General features: G+C 41.3%; 3 protein-coding genes across 4 annotated transcripts in view; 1 reads left to right on the forward strand and 2 right to left on the reverse strand.

Annotated features, from left to right (window-relative positions):
- Positions 1 to 942, reverse strand: part of LOC310962521 (protein PHTF2) — a 45319-nt gene extending 44377 nt beyond the window's left edge. For both annotated transcript variants that reach the window (XM_083935020.1, XM_083935019.1), the window contains exon 1: positions 826 to 942. The gene's annotated coding sequence lies outside the window, so the exon portion shown is untranslated. The remainder of the gene's footprint in view (positions 1 to 825) is intronic.
- Positions 943 to 2159: 1217 nt separating this feature from the next.
- On the forward strand, positions 2160 to 4572 carry LOC310962640 (transmembrane protein 60-like). The gene is made up of 3 exons (XM_083935150.1): positions 2160 to 2222; positions 2337 to 2428; positions 3313 to 4572. Exons 2-3 carry the CDS (start codon positions 2345 to 2347, stop codon positions 3628 to 3630), a joined length of 402 nt encoding a protein of 133 aa, XP_083791276.1. The 5' UTR covers positions 2160 to 2222; positions 2337 to 2344; the 3' UTR covers positions 3631 to 4572.
- Positions 4573 to 7571: 2999 nt separating this feature from the next.
- LOC310962783 (uncharacterized protein) overlaps positions 7572 to 17712 on the reverse strand; it is a 37592-nt gene continuing 27451 nt past the window's right edge. Inside the window, exons 7-9 of the mRNA XM_083935356.1 lie at positions 14411 to 14581; positions 14225 to 14333; positions 7572 to 12637 (exon numbers count right to left, since the gene is read on the reverse strand). Coding sequence (XP_083791482.1) covers positions 10799 to 12637; positions 14225 to 14333; positions 14411 to 14581 — 2119 coding nt within the window. The 3' untranslated portion in view covers positions 7572 to 10798. The remainder of the gene's footprint in view (positions 12638 to 14224; positions 14334 to 14410; positions 14582 to 17712) is intronic.

The raw sequence follows: 17712 nt of genomic DNA on the forward strand, positions 1-17712 counted from the left end.
AGTTGATGTCATTCACATTCACTGCAACAGGAAATAAACTAGGACACATTAAGAATGTTTATCTTTATGTAATTGTGTCCCAATTTACTTCATGTTGCAGTTTATGTGAATGATGGCAGATGGCAGGAAGTTAACAAGGACCCAGGCTGTTGCCTAGCAATGAAAATCCATTAAAAAGGTCTATACAATCATCCTTACGGTGCATACTATACTAAGATATTACACTGATCATTAGTAATATATTCATTTTTATACATCATGTTAATCATACATTGTGAAGGCCCACAGAACCCTCAATTGTATCTGTGCATGGCTACAAGCCTATCATCCAGGTTATGTACATGCATTTTTTCCCCCGTAAACTTCAATAATAACACGTTGCATTGATGTTAATGTATATTTTCAGACGTATTGTTTGGGGGGGAAACGTTGGAAAGATTTATTAAAAGAAAACAATTTTGCGGACCTCCTGCAGTAACTCTGAGGACCCTCCTGTGGATCCCGGGCCCCCTGTTGAAGATCTCTGCACTACTGCAGAAATATTAAAGAGGTAACGTTAGAGTGACAGTGTGTGTTCACTCCTCAAAGGGACATGTGTGAGTCAGTATAAAGGCAGCTAATCCTGTAGCTAACAGTTAGCCTCGGTGTAGATGCAGTGTTTTCGGACAGTATCGCGGTTCAGTTCACACAGACTGCCCTGCTGCTAGCTCATGCCATGCTAACTAGCTGTATTGTAAGCTACCGGCAGCCACAAAGAGCCCACACAGCTGGCTCCTAACAGTGAAACCCTTCTGAATGCTATCCAAACGCAACACTCAGTCTTACCTCCTTTGACTGTGACGGCAGCTCCAGAGTCCCCCAAACTGCTCTGAAACACCCCGGTGTGTGAAGAGATGTGTTGCGTCTGATGCTCACCGATGTTTTCCTTTCAGCTCACTCTCCAACTGCAAAAAAATACAACTTCAGCCCCTTGTCTATGTGCAGACCCATGCCCCGTAAACCACCGTGTAAATGCGCCACTAGATTTAGATCCGTTAAACGTTAAAACGGTTGGTAAATAGAAGAGGAAACTGGTTTACATGCCACTCAAATAAACACATTAACCCCCAGAGCAGTTACATTAACAGCTAAATGTCGCGGTTTTTATTGTAGTGGATGGGGTAAATGTTCATATAATCCATTCTATCATCTTAACCACGGAGAGAAATAGAAAGAACTTTACCTACCTCTAGTGGAGGTTCAAACCCACTACAGGACAAAATGTTATCCAGGGAGGGCTAAACATGACTCAAATCTAAATAAATAAATGCATAAATAAATGCATAAATATGTGACTAAATAAATACGTGACTAAATAAATGCATGAATAAATAAATGCATGAATAAATGGGACATCTTACCGCATTAACAAATGGACACAGAAATACAGAAATGAATAAATATAGGTAAACAAAAATGTAGAAAGCATTTATTCATTTTTTTGTAGTTTAAAATATTGAAGGGTAAATTTGCATATGATCTCAACAACCGAGAGGTATAGAAAGAACTTTACCTACCTCTAGTGAACGTTAAAACCCACTACAGGACAAAGTGTTAGCTATGACTTAAGTTTCAATAAATATATAATTAATTAAATGCAGAAATAAATGCAGAAATAAATAAATACATGACTAAATAAATGCATGATTAAATGGGACATCTTACCACATTAACACATGGACACAGAAATACATAAATAAATAAATGTAGGTGAACAAAAATGAAGAAATAAATGTATCTATATGTACAATTTATTCATGCATTCATTCATTTATTTTAACATGTATTTATTTATTCATTCTTGTATTTATTTATTTAAACATGTATGTATGCATTAATTTATTAATTCTATATTGACACTCAAGACACGTTTAGTCCTCCATAGCTAACAACGAGTTTGCGCCTTTACAAAACCTTTACGGTTAGGCCACAGATTGATGGATGCAGAGCCCTATCAGGACCTTAAACAAATGTGACGCAATACAAACCAGCACCAATAGCCTTCGAGCATGGGCGGGACAAGCACGGATAACGGACCCCAAAAAGAAACCTCTCCGTGTGCTGTCGTTAACGGACACGTCTGTTGATAATTATGTGAATTATGGTCAGAAACGTTATGAGGTTTTGGTGTGGGCCGTACAGGGAGACGACAATGCCGGCCATTGATGTAGAAACACGCTGAAGTAAGTCAGACGTTGTCCTGAATGAAAGACCAACCGGTTAGCTACATGCTAAAGCTAAACCTTCATCACCATAATAACAATAACGATGCGTGTGTGATTGTCTTCTGTCTCCAGTCAGTGAGATGTCTCTGGCTCAGAGGGTTCTGTTGACCTGGGTCTTCACCCTGGTCTTCCTCATTATGCTGGTACTGAAACTGGACGGGAAGGTAAGTTAGAGGGTTTTTCATCTTAATACTTGTCAGTCTCTTCTTGTACCTCTAATCCTTATATGTTTAGCAGTTTTTACTCAATCAAGATAGCCCAACTGTCTTTACTTTAAATCATTGGTGTGTTTACTAACTGGGATTTATTAATATAATTGATCTATGGAGGACTAAACATGACATAAGTCACCATAAACAAAGTACATGCAGAAATTAATAAATACATGAATAAATAAATCAATGAATGGGATATCCTACCTCATTAACAAATGGACACAGAAATAAATAAATATAGGTGAACAAAAACGTAGACATAAATGTAATAATTTATTTCAGCATTCATTTAGTGAAATTAGTTAGTTACTAATTACTAATCAGAGTAAAATGGGATTCATTTCCTCGCAGGATTCATATCTGGAAATGGACGATCACACTGATATAAATAAACCAGGGGTCTTCAACGTTCTTTAGGTCAAGGACCCCTCAGCTTAAAGACAGATGAAGCAGGGAACCCTTCTACAAATACTGTATTTAATTGAGTTGCAAATTAAATTGGGCCTTACAGCTAGGGCGGTCTAAAGCCCTAAACACATAGCTTTTTATGGTGCATACAATACTAAGATATTGCAATGAATATTATTAATATTCATATATTAATATATGATAATATGTTAATGTTAAACATACATTTGAAGGCACATTGAATCATTTGGCTCAATTGTATCTGTGCATGGTTACCTAAGTGCCTATAAGCCAGTCAGCCTATCATCAAGGTTTTGTAAATGTTTTTTGTTTTTTTCACTAATTTACCTTTGCTATTAATAACCCCCTGTTGCAGATCCCTTGATTATGTAACTGACACACTCCTCTCCCCTTCCTCCCTCCAGGTGCAGTGGAACTGGTTCCTCATCTTCCTCCCTGTCTGGGTATTTGATGGCATCCTAATCCTCATGCTCGCCATCAAGATGGCAGGCCGTTGCAAGCCCGGATACGACCCACGCAACGGCTCCCCAGACCTGCGTCTGCGTGCCTGGTACCTGACAGCCATGCTGCTCAAGCTGGGCTTCTGCCTGACGCTGTGCGCCAAGCTGGAGAAGCTAGCGGACGTAAAGCTGACATTTGTTTGCATACCGCTGTGGACCATGTTACTGGGGGCGCTGGTGGAGCTGGGGCTGAATATCTTTCCTGAAAGGAGAGAGGCCTGAATCATTTCACCAACAAAAATAAGGCTGATAATACATTTATGGTTGTATGACCAAGACTCTGTGAAGTTGGAGCTTTTGTTTTGACCTGATTATGTTGCCAGAGAGGACTCAAGAATCAATCAAGCAAGCAAGTAGTATTCCTCTAAAGAATAAGAGACTGTGTGTAAAAATCAAAATAGTGTGTTCAGATCTCACCTTCACTATGGCAGATGCTGTCTAATTAATTTAAAATGTTCAAAATAGTTCAAACTGGCTCCATTTTCGTCACAAAGAAAGAAGAAAAAATGCCAGAAGGGGATCAACTGTAAATGTAAACGACTACTGTGAAGCCTACACTGGAACAGACTCTAAGGTTTTGTTATGAACTCCAGATGATCAGTATTGTTTTTAGTGTTTATTTTCACTGTATATCCGCTAGCACAGCTGCTCTGCTAAAGAACGTCACGCAGGGAGGAAGTGAACAGTATTTCATTTTGACTTATTTAAGCTGCATAACATTGACTATCACTCTTGGTAACCAAATCATTGAGTGTACATTTTTGCTACATATGCTTTAGATATTGTGTGGCCGTGTTAACACACTTTTTTGTTTTCATTCCCGAGCTGTGGAGAGTAGTTGGCCAAATATTATTCACAAGTTACAAATTAACTTTCGAGGTGCTCGTGACGAACGCTTAGTTTGGCTGCAGTCACATGAGGAAATTGGATCATTTTAGGAAATTCTCTTCTTGGAACTTGTGATTTTTTTTTCCTCCAGAGGCTGCTTTCTCTGCTCTGTACAAGGTCTCTTTTGTACCATGTAAATCATCATGTGCCCCATGAAAATCAGTAAGCTGTTATTACTGGAGGTACAAGGTCGCTAGGAAAAACACAATGACATGTAAGATGTTAAAGATTATGTTCCTGCTGTATGTTAACTTTAATTATTAGGGTGTAAACGTGCATCAGAAGACTTTGTACCAGCAGTTTCTAGTGTTGCGTCATATTTTAACTTTATGGTACGATTGACACTGTGCATGCATGACATCTGTTTTGTGCCACTTAATTGTTTATTAGTACTTTAAATACATTCTTTGCATTATTTTGCACTATGTTGAAATAAAAAGAGATTTTGAGAATCGAAAATATTTGATAATTAATGCACGTCTTATAGAAAATAAATGGATTCTGCACATTAAACTGTGGGTATTTGTCTGAAAAGAGTCATAAAGTAGAGTCAAGAAGTCACTGTTGACTGTCTTCATATTTAGAAGGATCAAATTAGTTGCAGACTCAAACAAAGTATTGTCGTTGTGGGAAAATCCTGCTGGGACGCTTTTTATTATATTGTAAAAAGTGAGATTTTCTCTTTTTATTATAGAGCCGGCTGAGGTGCTATGTAAATAAAGTATCAAAACGCAGAGAAATGCACATAGCTTGTATTCAGAAACTACCTTAATAACAAGCTGTCAATACTTCTTTACTGTTGTGATGTCACAACTATATTATATATAGGTAAAAAGTGCAGCTACAGTGCTGTTACAGTCATTCCCCAGCTGCAGTGATGGTGCAGACGCACAGCACACATGCACAAGACCCTCTGAGCCAGGCGCTAAAACGGGGCGTTTCAGACAGAGGGTGAATACAGGTATATTCAGACAGACTAGGAGATAAATAATAGGTTGTTGCACATTAAAGCATGTCAACATGTTCTAGTAGAAAGTCAAAATACAAATATGACCCTGAAAATGAGCACAACATTGGACCTTTAAGTACATTTCTCTGATAAACGTCTGTAATTTTACTGCAGGACTTTCACCTTTAATAAGAATATTTTTACATTGTTGTACTGGCACTCTTACTTAAGGATCTCCTTGTATTCAGTGTTTTTAGTCCTGAAATGTACTGTTTCTAGAGAATTGTACCATTGCACTGGAGGAGTGAGGAATGTCTGTCTGCTCTGTTTCAATGAGATTTTTCCGAGTATTCCCTCCAAAACTCTTTCTTTCTCTCTGCTCCAACTTCCTGCCTCACTCCCACTCCCCCGCTCTGTAAAGGTCAGCTGAGCTCCTCTGGCATTCCTGCTGTGTGTGAGCGAGTGCATGAAAGGATGAAAAGAGAGGGAAGCGGCTGTTTTGAGTCGTATTTGACCTGACACACACACCAGCCCTGAATTACGGGGCGACTGCATTGTGTTTCGTGTGAGCTGTCTGCTCAAATCTCAGATGGTAAAAGTGCTGAGCTCATTGCTGCAGACTGCAGTGAGTGGGTGGCTTGCATAACAGCAATACAGAGAGAGAAAACAAAGGCGGGTATACATTAGACTGGTGGCAATATGGCTTCTTAAAAATTGGAAATAACTGGAGGTTTTCCTTTAATGTCACACAGGTGCCTCTGGTCTTCAACCAACCACTTATAAAGGTGCAAGTAAAGTTGGAAGCAAGGCGTTGAGTGCCAGATACTTCTGATATTAACATAACACAAATCTTACACCTAAAAGCAGCTGTAATCAATATTCTATATTAACAACAGAGCGCATGAGGGGTTGCTTTTAGTTATTAACCCACATAGTCTCTAGAAGTCCGATTTTCATATCTTTGTGATTATAAAGTAGGTTAAAGTGTAATTTAGGCGCAAAAATCATCCCTTGGTCTTTCTCGGCACTTGCATACATCAAATAAGCCATTGAGACAGTTTTTTAGTGTAACAACTATTAACAGACAAATCTGGACGTGGCTAACATTATGAGCTCGGGGGAGCACGGTGAAGGCATTAAAACAGCTTTTTTAACCACTAATACTGCTCCAAATAACACCAAACCTCTGCAGTAGCATGAGAAGAGTCCCTACACATAAAATCAATGGGCTCCTTCCTTTTGGATTGACTTTGGTAATCGACTTGAATGGACTTTACTACGAGAGGAGCTGGTACCTGGGCCAGCTGGTCTTCAAAACACTCTTTTAATAAACTCCTGGTTCACCAACTACATTGTTGGTGCTTCGTTTTATGTGTAGGGACTATTCTCATGCTACTGCAGAGGTTTGGTGTTTTTTTGAGCATTATTAGTTAAAAAGATTGTTTTAATGCCTTCACCGTAGTGCCCCGAGCTAATCAATGTTAGCCACATCTAGCTGTTAGCGACTCTCCCGGATTTCTCCATTAATAGTTGTTACACGAAAAAAACTGTCCCGATGGCTTATTTGATGTATGTACTGTAGGTGCCAAAAAAGACCATAGAAGGATTTTGCGCCGGGATTACACTTTAAGGTGCTGTATAAATACTGTAAAAGTATCAAAACATTCAGTTCACACAGCCTGTATTCAGAAACTGTGTCTTTAAACGAGCCGTCAGGACTTCTGTATGGTTGTGATGTCATAACTATACTCTCTAAAGCCACTATTGGAAACCAAGTCAATCAAGAGAAGACAGAAAACATCTTTTCCATCGAGGAAAGAAATACTCACCAGTTCTGATCCAACTGATGCCAGTGCAGCTTCTACGCTAACCTCTTTAGGAGCCGCCATTGTTGTTTTGAACAAGCGGTTGCCTCTTGTGTCGTCGTCACCCGCCACTCCCCCCTCAACTGCCGGTAGCTCGTCACAGGACGCTGATTGGCCGGCTCACCTTTGCTAGGAACACAAACGCATTACTTGGAGCCTGAGGAGATGGATTTTCGTAAGACGTGAACGTGGTCTCACGAGAATCCAGCTGTTGTGCAAGGTAACACCCCTCCAGCAAGTTTCATGAAAATGGGACCAGTAGTTTTTAGTCCTGCAGACAAACACAAACAGACCGAACCGAGACTTTGGCGCAGGTAAACACTCCATGGTGCAAATAGTTTTCAAAAACTCCACAGAGTATCTTTAAACCTCAGACATCCTGTTTCCCACAAGCATGTAATGTTTGATGAGACTTGATGAAAAGCGAAAACATCGACTCGTACCACAGTATTTTCCATACATCGAACCTTTTATTAGCTAGGCTCATATTTAAAGTAGAAACCACACTACAAGTATTTCCTCTTTACAAAACTTCTTATGTACACTACAGTGCGGACAGTTAAAAATCACAGAAACAAAATAGAAAAAGAACCAAACCATAAACCTTGAGATAAATAAACTCTGTGAAAACAACAACAGCCCCTGAAGACTTTTTGTTTTCAACCATAATTTTGTCACATTTGTACAAAAAATATAGAAGTTCCTGTCAGTTTTTTTTCTCTTCTAACATCTGAAACCCAAAAGCATAAAAAGAGCTGCAGAGCGCCTTACAACCGGCATCAAGTGCTTAATCATCACCTCGCTCTCTCCAAAGCCACAAAGTGAAGAGTTCTGTCTCTGAACTTGAGTCCTTACAACGCAAACTGACCAAAGAGAGCTGAAGGTTATAGTTCGGTTTTCCAGGATTTTCCAGATTGGCGCCGAGACTGTTCATCAAAAACACAACCCTGCTTTTAGGACACTGTCCCAACCGCGCCACAAAGTTCGACTCATCCCAACTTACACCACAGATATTTGGAGAGTTTTCAGCCGCTTTTAGAGACCAATTTAAGGCTTTGCTCTCATTTTCCAGTGAACACTTACAAAAAAAAACTCCCGTGAAATGACAGAACTCCTTCTCTACATGGCTCTGGACCATTTAGTAGTTCACAGTTAAGGACAGGCACTGGGGAAACGTCGTGGGCTACATTAGCAAGTGGGCTGTACTTCAGTATTGATAGTGAAATCAACACATCAGTGACACAAAATATCAAACAAAATCAAGTTTTCAACATCAACGTGAGACAGAAGAGTTTGATTTCTCACCACTTGGAAGGAACATTTTCAAATTTGTCACTAAGACAGAATTTCTATATTTTAGTCACTCTAGTCGCTGGTTGAAAAATAAGAACATTTGATAGACAGGCTGCTCCACACTGTAGAGCAACTGGACTTTAGTTAAATAGATAAATTGAGCTTTGGGAATGACTGGAGTATATGTCCATAAAGATAAAAACAATTGGATCTTCAAAGTTTGAGGCCTGAATGATCAACATAATAGTCTTGGAAGAACCTGGAACTGCCCTGTGGATTCTCAGACAGAATTAGTACATCCAATAATATCCACTGTGTTTAAACAGCTGTGGTTATATCCATGTTAGAAAGTGCTGTAATGAGTCACTTTAGGGACGTCTTGACCTGCTGCGTCTGTGTGACATTGCTCCGCTCGTTCTGTTCCAGATGCTGCGAGATCACAAGTTTACTTGAGGCGAGCTCTTAACGCATCAGCACAGGTGCCAATATAATGTTGCACATTGTTTTAATGACCCTGAACAATAACCGAAAAGGTTACTAAGATTTAGGATTCTTTTTTTTTTTAGAAGACCAATATATTCGTGGATGTGTCCTGAATGTTGTTTTTTTTGCTTCCTGAGAGTCTGAAGGCCGGTCTGAGTGGCAGCCTTGGCCGGGCCCAATTTGTCCCTGGCTGAACATCAAGTTCTCCGTTTCCAAAGTTAGGAGACCCTGGCACACATCCGAAACCCAGCAAAATTACACTGAGAGCTCTGCCAATGGTGTTGAGGGGTACAGGTCCAAGAGAATACTTTTAAAGGAGTATTTAGGTTGTTACCAGTCTGCTGTTTACAGGGTAAATATGAAGCTACAGGCAGCAGCAGGTCAGCTTATCTTAGCACAAAGCCTGGAAACAGACGCTAACATCCTCCTCCTCCTACCAGCATCTCTGAAGCTCACTAATGAGTGTAGAAATGACACATTGTGGTTTGGGCCCCGGTGATTGGGCCAAAATCTTCTATACCTACAAAGGTCATGTTTTATGGTAATTGAATAAAGCTATTTCTGTATACTCCTGTGTGAGTTAAATACTTTGTCTGGTAATACTATGTCTGAACGTAAAGTGTCCAAATGACATAATAATTGCTGCTGCAATAGAAATGGTATAGAAAAAATATATATATAACATAGACATTTTAATTTTAATGATATATATCATCATATCTCCCAGCCCTAGTTGTTGTTTTACTAGGGGTTATGTGCAGGACTATTTCTTTAAAACTAGCCCCCGCTTGTTACCTGGTTGCTCACAGGGACGTTTCCAGTCTTTATGCTAAGCTAAGCTAAGCGTCTGCTGGCTCCAGCTTTATATTTACCGTACACATGCGAGAATGATATTGATCTTCTCATCTAACTGTCGTCAAGACCACATTTCCAAAAAAGGTCAAACTATTCCTTTAAATTGTGACTCTCTTTATGGTGCTGCTAATGTAGCTTACTTTAATTATAATTGACATGAGGGTTTTCTTTTGTTTAGTATCACTAAAAACTGCCCTAATATTCTTCTTCCTGGATAATAAAACACTGGAACTGATTAGAAAAGTCCAGTATGACATCACTGGCTTTAATAAATAGCTCTAAAATCAGATTAAAAATACTGATACATGCTGACGCCATATCAATAATGGGCAAATGCATTTATATTAATATTCAGCAGGTTATTGCGGAGCATTATTGCTCAAAATACAATATGAGGGAAACATACTGCGATGTACAATATTGATTAAGAAGTATCAATAAAATATAGTCGAGAAAGTGTAGTAATATTACATCAATGCAACAGTGCGTTGAATAATATCATGACTTGACCCATCATTAGTCCAGAAACAGTCTTGGGCACAACGTATATACTCGAAAAAAGCCACAAAAATGGAAGCATTGGCTGCAAGTTTCACAAAAAGGATCCTCATGACCTTTTTTTGTATAAATATCTGACACCAATTCTGTCGAAGCAGAACTTTTTTCCTTCAAATAAACAAACCAAACAGCAGTTTGAGCAGACTAGGGAGGTCATTCACACCTTGAGCTCGTGTAATATCTTCTTTAAAGTCAAAGCTGGTGCAGCCGTACATGACTTAAGGCCAAAACTACCAATAAATGAAATCAATTCTCAATGTTTCTGACCCAGTACAACCGAAAAACATTCAGTACAATCTAAACCAGTCCAGTCAAGAGGACTGGGGTGAATAAAGTCCGACTCTGCTTTATAAACTACGGTGCTGTGTGTTCATTCCAATAAACTCCACCTCCTTCCTCGTTATGTCCTTTTTTACATGGTTTTACAACATCACAACCAAAATAAAACCTCGTACATATACAGTCATTTAGAAACAGCATCATTATGTACAAAAATCTACTATAAAATCTGTGTCTGCTCCTCTTCATGCTTTGGGGGAGAGAGGAGGACAGAAGGGGAAGGTTGAGGGGGAGGAGGAGGGGGAAGGGAAGGAGGAGGGGGAGGGGGTGAGAACGAAGGAGGAGGAGGAGGCGGGTGAGGGTAAGACTGAGGTTGGTACTGTAGCGGGTAAGAGCTGGGTGGTTGAGAGAGGAAAGACTGCGGGGGGAGGAAGTGGTGCGGGGAGAAGTGGGGATGCTGGTGGGGGAAGAAGGTGTTGGCGTGCGAGGCGAACGGGTGGTGGTGAGAAAGGTGAGGAGGAAGAGACTGGGAGCTGCTGACGGGCGCATTTGGTTGATGCGGGGCAGCGATTAGGGGAGGCTGGTAGTACGGTTGAGACTGCGCGGTGATGCTTGGTTGGTGTGGGGGGTGCAGGTGCAGCTGGCCCATGTGAGCTGAATGTGGTGGTGCATTCTGGCTGAGATAAGAGTTCAGAGGTTGGGGCTGAGCGGGATTGGATAGCGAGTTTGGAGGGAGCATTGGAGGTCTGTGAGGGAGATGGGAGTGTGGCAGGAGAGGGGAGAAAGAGGGGGGTGGCATATGAGGGAGGGGAGGATGCGGAAGATGCTGGGGTGTGTATTGCTGCATGTAAATTCCTTGCCTCCCGGCGTCCTGTGGCGGGTGCATATGATGACCTGCAGACGTCCTGGAGTCCGCACTATGAGTCCATCTCTCCTGGAGCATTTGTGGCCTTAAGTCCGTCGCCGATCGAGATACCGCATGTGTCCGCCCGTCGGCTTGTGAGGTGTGTGCTTGTGCGTCCGCGGCGGTAAACCCGTGCGACGTTCGAACCTCTGGCTGTCCCCAAGTCCGTGTGTCTGAGGGGGCTTCTGGCTTCGGGTGAAACAAGTCTTTCAGTCGGTCTGACTGAGCGGAGGAAGGCAGCCGGGAAGTTAAAGAGAGCGCGGAGAAACGGGAGTCCGCTGCAGCCTTGGGACTGGTCAGGGAAGATGTAGCGGAGGTTAACGCAGAGGAAGATGTGGACAGAGCAGTAGATGGAGAAGAGCCAGAGGATGGAGTGGGACCAGTAAAAGAGGAGCGCAAAGAAGCTGAGGGTGACAAAGAAGAGGAAGACTTAGAGATGGGTGATTTAGGAGCTGAGGAGGAGGACATTGTACTGGAAGACGTCATTCTGCTGTCGAATTGACGATGGTGGTGGTGGTGGTGGTGATGATGAAGGTGCTTCGATGATGATTTTGGTTTTGGGTCCTGGCGAGGAGGTTGAGAGGCAGGAGGGAGAGGTGAAGGGGATTTATTCTTACAGTGAGGAAGCGCTGGATGTTCTGCTTTCACCTTTGCAGGAGGTGAATCTTGCCGTTTGGGTTTTTCTCCTTCTTTTACTCTCTCCTTCTCCACCTCTTTGACTCTCTCTGAGTCCGCTGAGAAGGCAGGCTGAGACAAGAGAGGGGGATGATGATCCTGCTCCTCCTTTTTGACAGCCAGCAATGTCCTGCCTGCCACATCAAGCTCCTTGTGCTCCTCCTTTATCCTCTCCTTCACTCCTTTCTCAGCCTTCTTTTCTCTCCTCTCGTTCTCCTTCACCTCAATCTCAATCTCCTCCTCCTCCTCTTCCTCTTCCTTCAACTCCTCCTCCTCCCCCTGCGCCTCTCCCTCTCCACTGTGATATTGTCTTAAGCGGACGTGCCACGCTAGGCTGCAGACAGACGACACGGTCTTGAACTGGTGGACCACGTTGCGGGGGATGAAATAGATGTCATCGTGGCACAGGCGGATGCGGGCGTAGTGGATGCCCTCCCGGCGCAGCTGGTTCAGTTTGGCATCATCCACCCACTGCACACACTGTAAAGACAGTAGAGGGTTTAGACAGATGAATTTAAGAGGTACACTTCAAAACTAAACCTCCATCTTTTGACACTGACGGGAAACATCATCTGATAATATCATATTCTGGTCATGACTACATTCGCACAGATTTAGATGGGTTGGGGTTTTTTTTGCGCAAGGTCGATTTTCTGAGATTTTGCACCACAAAATACAGACATAAGGCAAACACAGAAGCTCTGTAGTCAGATTCAAGACGACAAACTTCATTGCTTTCAAGATTCACCATACCACATATATACACTCCCTTTGTTCTTACCTTTCACAGTAAAAGAGACAGACTGCTATGCTGTCAAGCTGATCTGGCAGGCAGGAGAGTGTATCGCATTTTCATGTTCAGGGTATATAAAGGAATCTTGAAATTCAATTTTAAGACCTTTTTTAAGACCCTTTTCCTGCATTTTAAGACCTCATTGCCAATTTGAGTTTGAAAAAGTTACATCAGTGATTCACTTTACCTTGAATTTAATCCACTGATTGTAACATAGCACAACTAAACAGTCTTAAGCCTTTTTTTCGGACGGGATTAGTTTGCCGTGGGGACGTGGGATAAAATAGTTTTACCTCAGGACGTCTGTGATATACATTAAATAGCCAGTTTGCACAGGATTAAAAAATCCTGTATTCTACCAATGGGTGGGAGGGGTTACTCGATTTGCGCACTACCATCGCCTCCCTGTCGCAATGCGTGTGCTACGCTGCTTCCTGATATCACAAAATTAGGTAAACTGAAGGACAGAATCGATTATCTCAAAAAAGTCATAAGATTGCTTCTTCAAGCGCCTCCATGCTCAAAAATATGTGGAAACTACGTATTGACAGGACATGAGGGTATTTTTTCCGGACTATTTTACAGTCTTTCTCCGGAATAATTACTGACATGGCACATTCGGACAGGACTAAAACCTCTGGAAAATATAACCGTACCACACGTCCGCACATTTAACTCATTCCGTCCGAATAGAGCTTTAGTTTGTCTGTAGTAACTCTTTAGACCACTGTATCAGTACTACATAAATCAGATAGACGGGGTATTTAAAGCTGTTTGAACATTCATTCAAAGTGCAAGTGGAAATCTCGTGCCTGTGCGTGCAGGATTCCATAAATATACTACATATAATCCCATTACGAGCCCACACAATGATTACATTCATGCAACCTCTTTGGACGAATATAAATAATGAAAATAAGATGCAAAATATAATACTTCGCAAAATGGGGTCCAAGTCTTTCTTAATACTCTGAAACGGCCTTAATTACTGCTCAATTGATTTATGAACTTTTAATACCTTTCAATGACACCCCCATTTGTCACGCTCTCATCCTGTCTGGGCTCCACACAAGTTCTCCAACTTACTGCAGTTCAGCTTTGCTCCACAAAGTGGCAGCATCCACATCAGATTAATTGAATTTTATACCTATTAAAATGTGTGTGTGTGTGTGTGTGTGTGTGTGTGTGTGTGTGTGTGTGTGTGTGTGTGTGTGTGTGTGTGTGTGTGTGTGTGTGTGTGTGTGTGTGTGTGTGTGTGTGTGCGCTGTAAAAACCTGAGACAGCGGAGGTTCATAAAGGTCCAACTGCAGCCTCTGAACTACATGAGGGAAATCACCGGCATGGAAACACACAACGTCTTTGGTTACACGAGGAGGCTCCGAGCTGAAAAGGAGAATAAGAAAGATTACATATCTGTTGGAGAGTACGCTATATAAATAAGGAGCGTGTGTACCGCCTACCTGTCTCCCGCCCGTACGGCCTTCAGCACCCCCACGGCTGCCGTGGTTTGCCGTTCAAAGCCCTGACCGATGTGATCGGCATGGGCCCGAGTCCGGTCCTCAAACAGCATCTCTCTGGGCTCGCTGGTTCTGGGCAGGGACTGCAGCAGGTTCTTCACCTCGTTGGTAGAGCTAGAAAGAAATAGAAATAAACATTGAGAAAAGTCGAAACACAATAGTGTCCACACAGTTCTACAAAGAGATTTATCCCATCTGTCTAAATAAAGAAGGTAATGACTAAGGGTGAGTGGGCAGCTTTGTTTATTTCTGCTTCCTGTCTGCTGTGGAAAAACAAAAGCAGCAGAGAGTGTATAAGCTGGTGATGTCTTTGTTGACTTGCTCACTGCTGTAACCCAGACGCCTCAGTATGACACGAGGAGCAGAGAGGATGTTAGAGAAGATGAAAACCTGTAGGAGTATGGATCAGAGGGTATGGATATGATAAATCATTCTTGTTGTGTATTCAGTAGGAGCATCAATCAATCTGCTGATCCTTACCTTGATAAATGGTTTGGTCAATAAAATGAATGTGTGAAAGTAGTAAAAAAATAATTAAATAAAAAAGGCAAAGTTGACCAACATTCCCGAACCCAACATATTTAATTTCATATTGTTGGAACCAATATTAATGTTGCTTGGTTTATCTTTTGAAAGACTCATTTTTATATTTTGGGTATTAGTACGAGTGACTAACCCAATTAAGTAACAGTAAAAGATAGATTAAGTTCAGCTATACAGTCTGACTAGAACAAGACGACCAAAGGTATGCACGTCAAGGACACATTTTAGCGCTGAATTCACCACCGTGGCTATCGTTATTGGGCCGTGTTATCAGAGAATTTAAAGTTATTTACCAAGCCCAAATACCATTTGTTGGTTACAAGTTTCATGTATCTTTTTGTGGGACAAAAAATGCAAACTCAAGATAAAACCTTTGGTTCTAGGAAAACAGTGTTTTTTTTTTTCTTTTACCATATGCCCACATTTTTAGACGAAATGATTAACAAAAATTGACTATAACTCTTGCAGGACAAAATCCATTTTGATGTATTGGACCAAAACTCATATTATTATGGACATTACACAACATCCTTGTGGTGTGTTCAGTGAATGTGAAAGTCCTCAATGGATAATTAACAGCATTGTCTTCTGATATAAAAATGATACCTGAGCCTTTTCTTCTGATGCAAAGTATTTTGTGTTTCCAAAAAACTACTTTCCTTGCATGATCAATGTAGTATCTATTTAAATTCTTCAAAGCACAAAATTCTAGTAGCAGGAAAAGGAGAAATCAATAATACCCTCTGCATGCTTTGTGTAAAAAAACAAACATTAAGTTGCATTTTAAATAATGGAAAGTAAAACTGGTGTAAACGGAACACGTACACGTACACACTCGGCTTCATTGCATACAGACCGGGGAGCTGAGGCGTAAAAAAAGATGAGCCGTGTTGCCGAACAATAGAAGTACTGCAGTCAGCTCACTACTGGATCAGTGACTCACACTGGAGCTGCAGTCAGATTCAAACAAGAGTATAACAAACACACCCTCACAGAGTCTGTGAGAGATTCCTTCGAGAGTGTAACAGCAGCGAGACTCAACTGTGCCGAACACTTAATTGTGCATTCATTCATTCAGAGATATCAGGACAGGTGCGAGAGCAGGAAGAAAGAAGAAGAGGAAAATAATACAGAGAGTAGGTAGGAATGCGCACACACAGACATACATGCAGAGCTCACTGGGAGCTGACTGCAAGCTGACAGTAATGAATGTAAAACAAGGGAAGCTGGTAAGTGAAACAGTAAAAAAGAAGAGAGTGTAAAGGGAGGAGTGCTGAACATGCACATCTAGAGTGATATCTGAAGTCTAACATCTCCCTCCTCGATATGCAAGGTCCTGTTGTTCTGGCAAAATGTATGTCAGCACTGCAAGTGAGCAACTGTCGCTGCACCGGGTCGTCAAAGACAGATTCCTGCGCAGTTATGGGCAAATAAAGAGGCAGGGTCAAGAAAAGAGGAGCTTGAGGAGAGTGGATGAGTGGGGAAGGAGTGGAAGGAGTGGCAGAGAGAGAGAGAGAGAGAGAGAGAGAGAGAGAGAGAGAGAGAGAGAGAGAGAGAGAGAGAGAGAGAGAGAGAGTGAGAAAGAAAGAGAGATATGAGATGGAGGGGATGAAACAGGGGAGGAAGAAGGAGAGAGGGGTGGGGCGTGGAGGGATAAGGCAGTAAAACGGAGAGTAAAGAGAAGGGAGATTGGAGGAAACCAAGTTCTCTCACGACAAACACTGTTAAAGCACATCTTAGAGCTGCAGCACACACTCCTGTAAATGGTAGTGCCTCACATTTACAGTTCACACACCGAGCTCTAATGCCACTAATGCTGAAACTAATTACTGATTAATCGCCAACTATTTTCTCTGTTAATCAATATTTGTTTCATCTATAAGATGTCACTCTTTCCCACAGCCAATGGGACATCTTTAAAGCAGACATGTTTAAGACGTGTGTGTGTGCGTGTGCGTGTGCGTGTGTGTGTGTGTTAAAATATTTCTGTGTATGTGAAGTAACATTAAAACATTTTTTCTGGAGGGGGAATTAGCCACGGCTGCAACTAACATCTATTTTGATTTATTTTTGATCATATTTTCTTGATTAATCAATTAGTTATTTGGTCAGAGAATGTCGAGGACGACATTCTCAAATGTCTTGTTATGTAAACAACTCAGATTTCCAGTTTCTTGTCATAGAGAAGTAAAGAAACCTGAGAATATTCAGCTGGAATCAGAGAATTTTAAATTTATTTTTCACAGATTAATCGCTGATCAAAACAGTTGCATATCAATTTGAACGTTACAAGCTGTATTAATTTTTGTAGCTCTAGTTTATTTTCCAACCTACAATCCAAAACCCAAATGAATTCACAATTATATAAGATAGAGAAAAGTCCTCACAGCAGAGAAGCTAGAACCATAAAATGTTTGGTTTGCTTAAAAAAATGACTCATGTTATTAATGGATTATCGCTCTAACAACAAAGCAATCGAATAATCCTTCCAATGACTTGAGACGGAGCGCTCCACGCTCATCTGTTCTGCAGTCTACAGCGCGCTCTGTGTCTTTCCTGTTTGCTGCTGATGCTTGCCAAAGTTGCTGCTGTTACTATGCAATTATTGTAAATCTCTAGAAGCTCTTTCACTAAAAGCTGAAATATTTGGGTTTATTTTCATCATCTGACCACTATAATCAAGCTGAATTCTCAGACTGAGA

This window comes from Echiichthys vipera (assembly GCF_963691815.1).
Source record: "Echiichthys vipera genome assembly, chromosome: 20".
Classification (NCBI taxonomy): Eukaryota; Metazoa; Chordata; class Actinopteri; order Perciformes; family Trachinidae; genus Echiichthys; species Echiichthys vipera.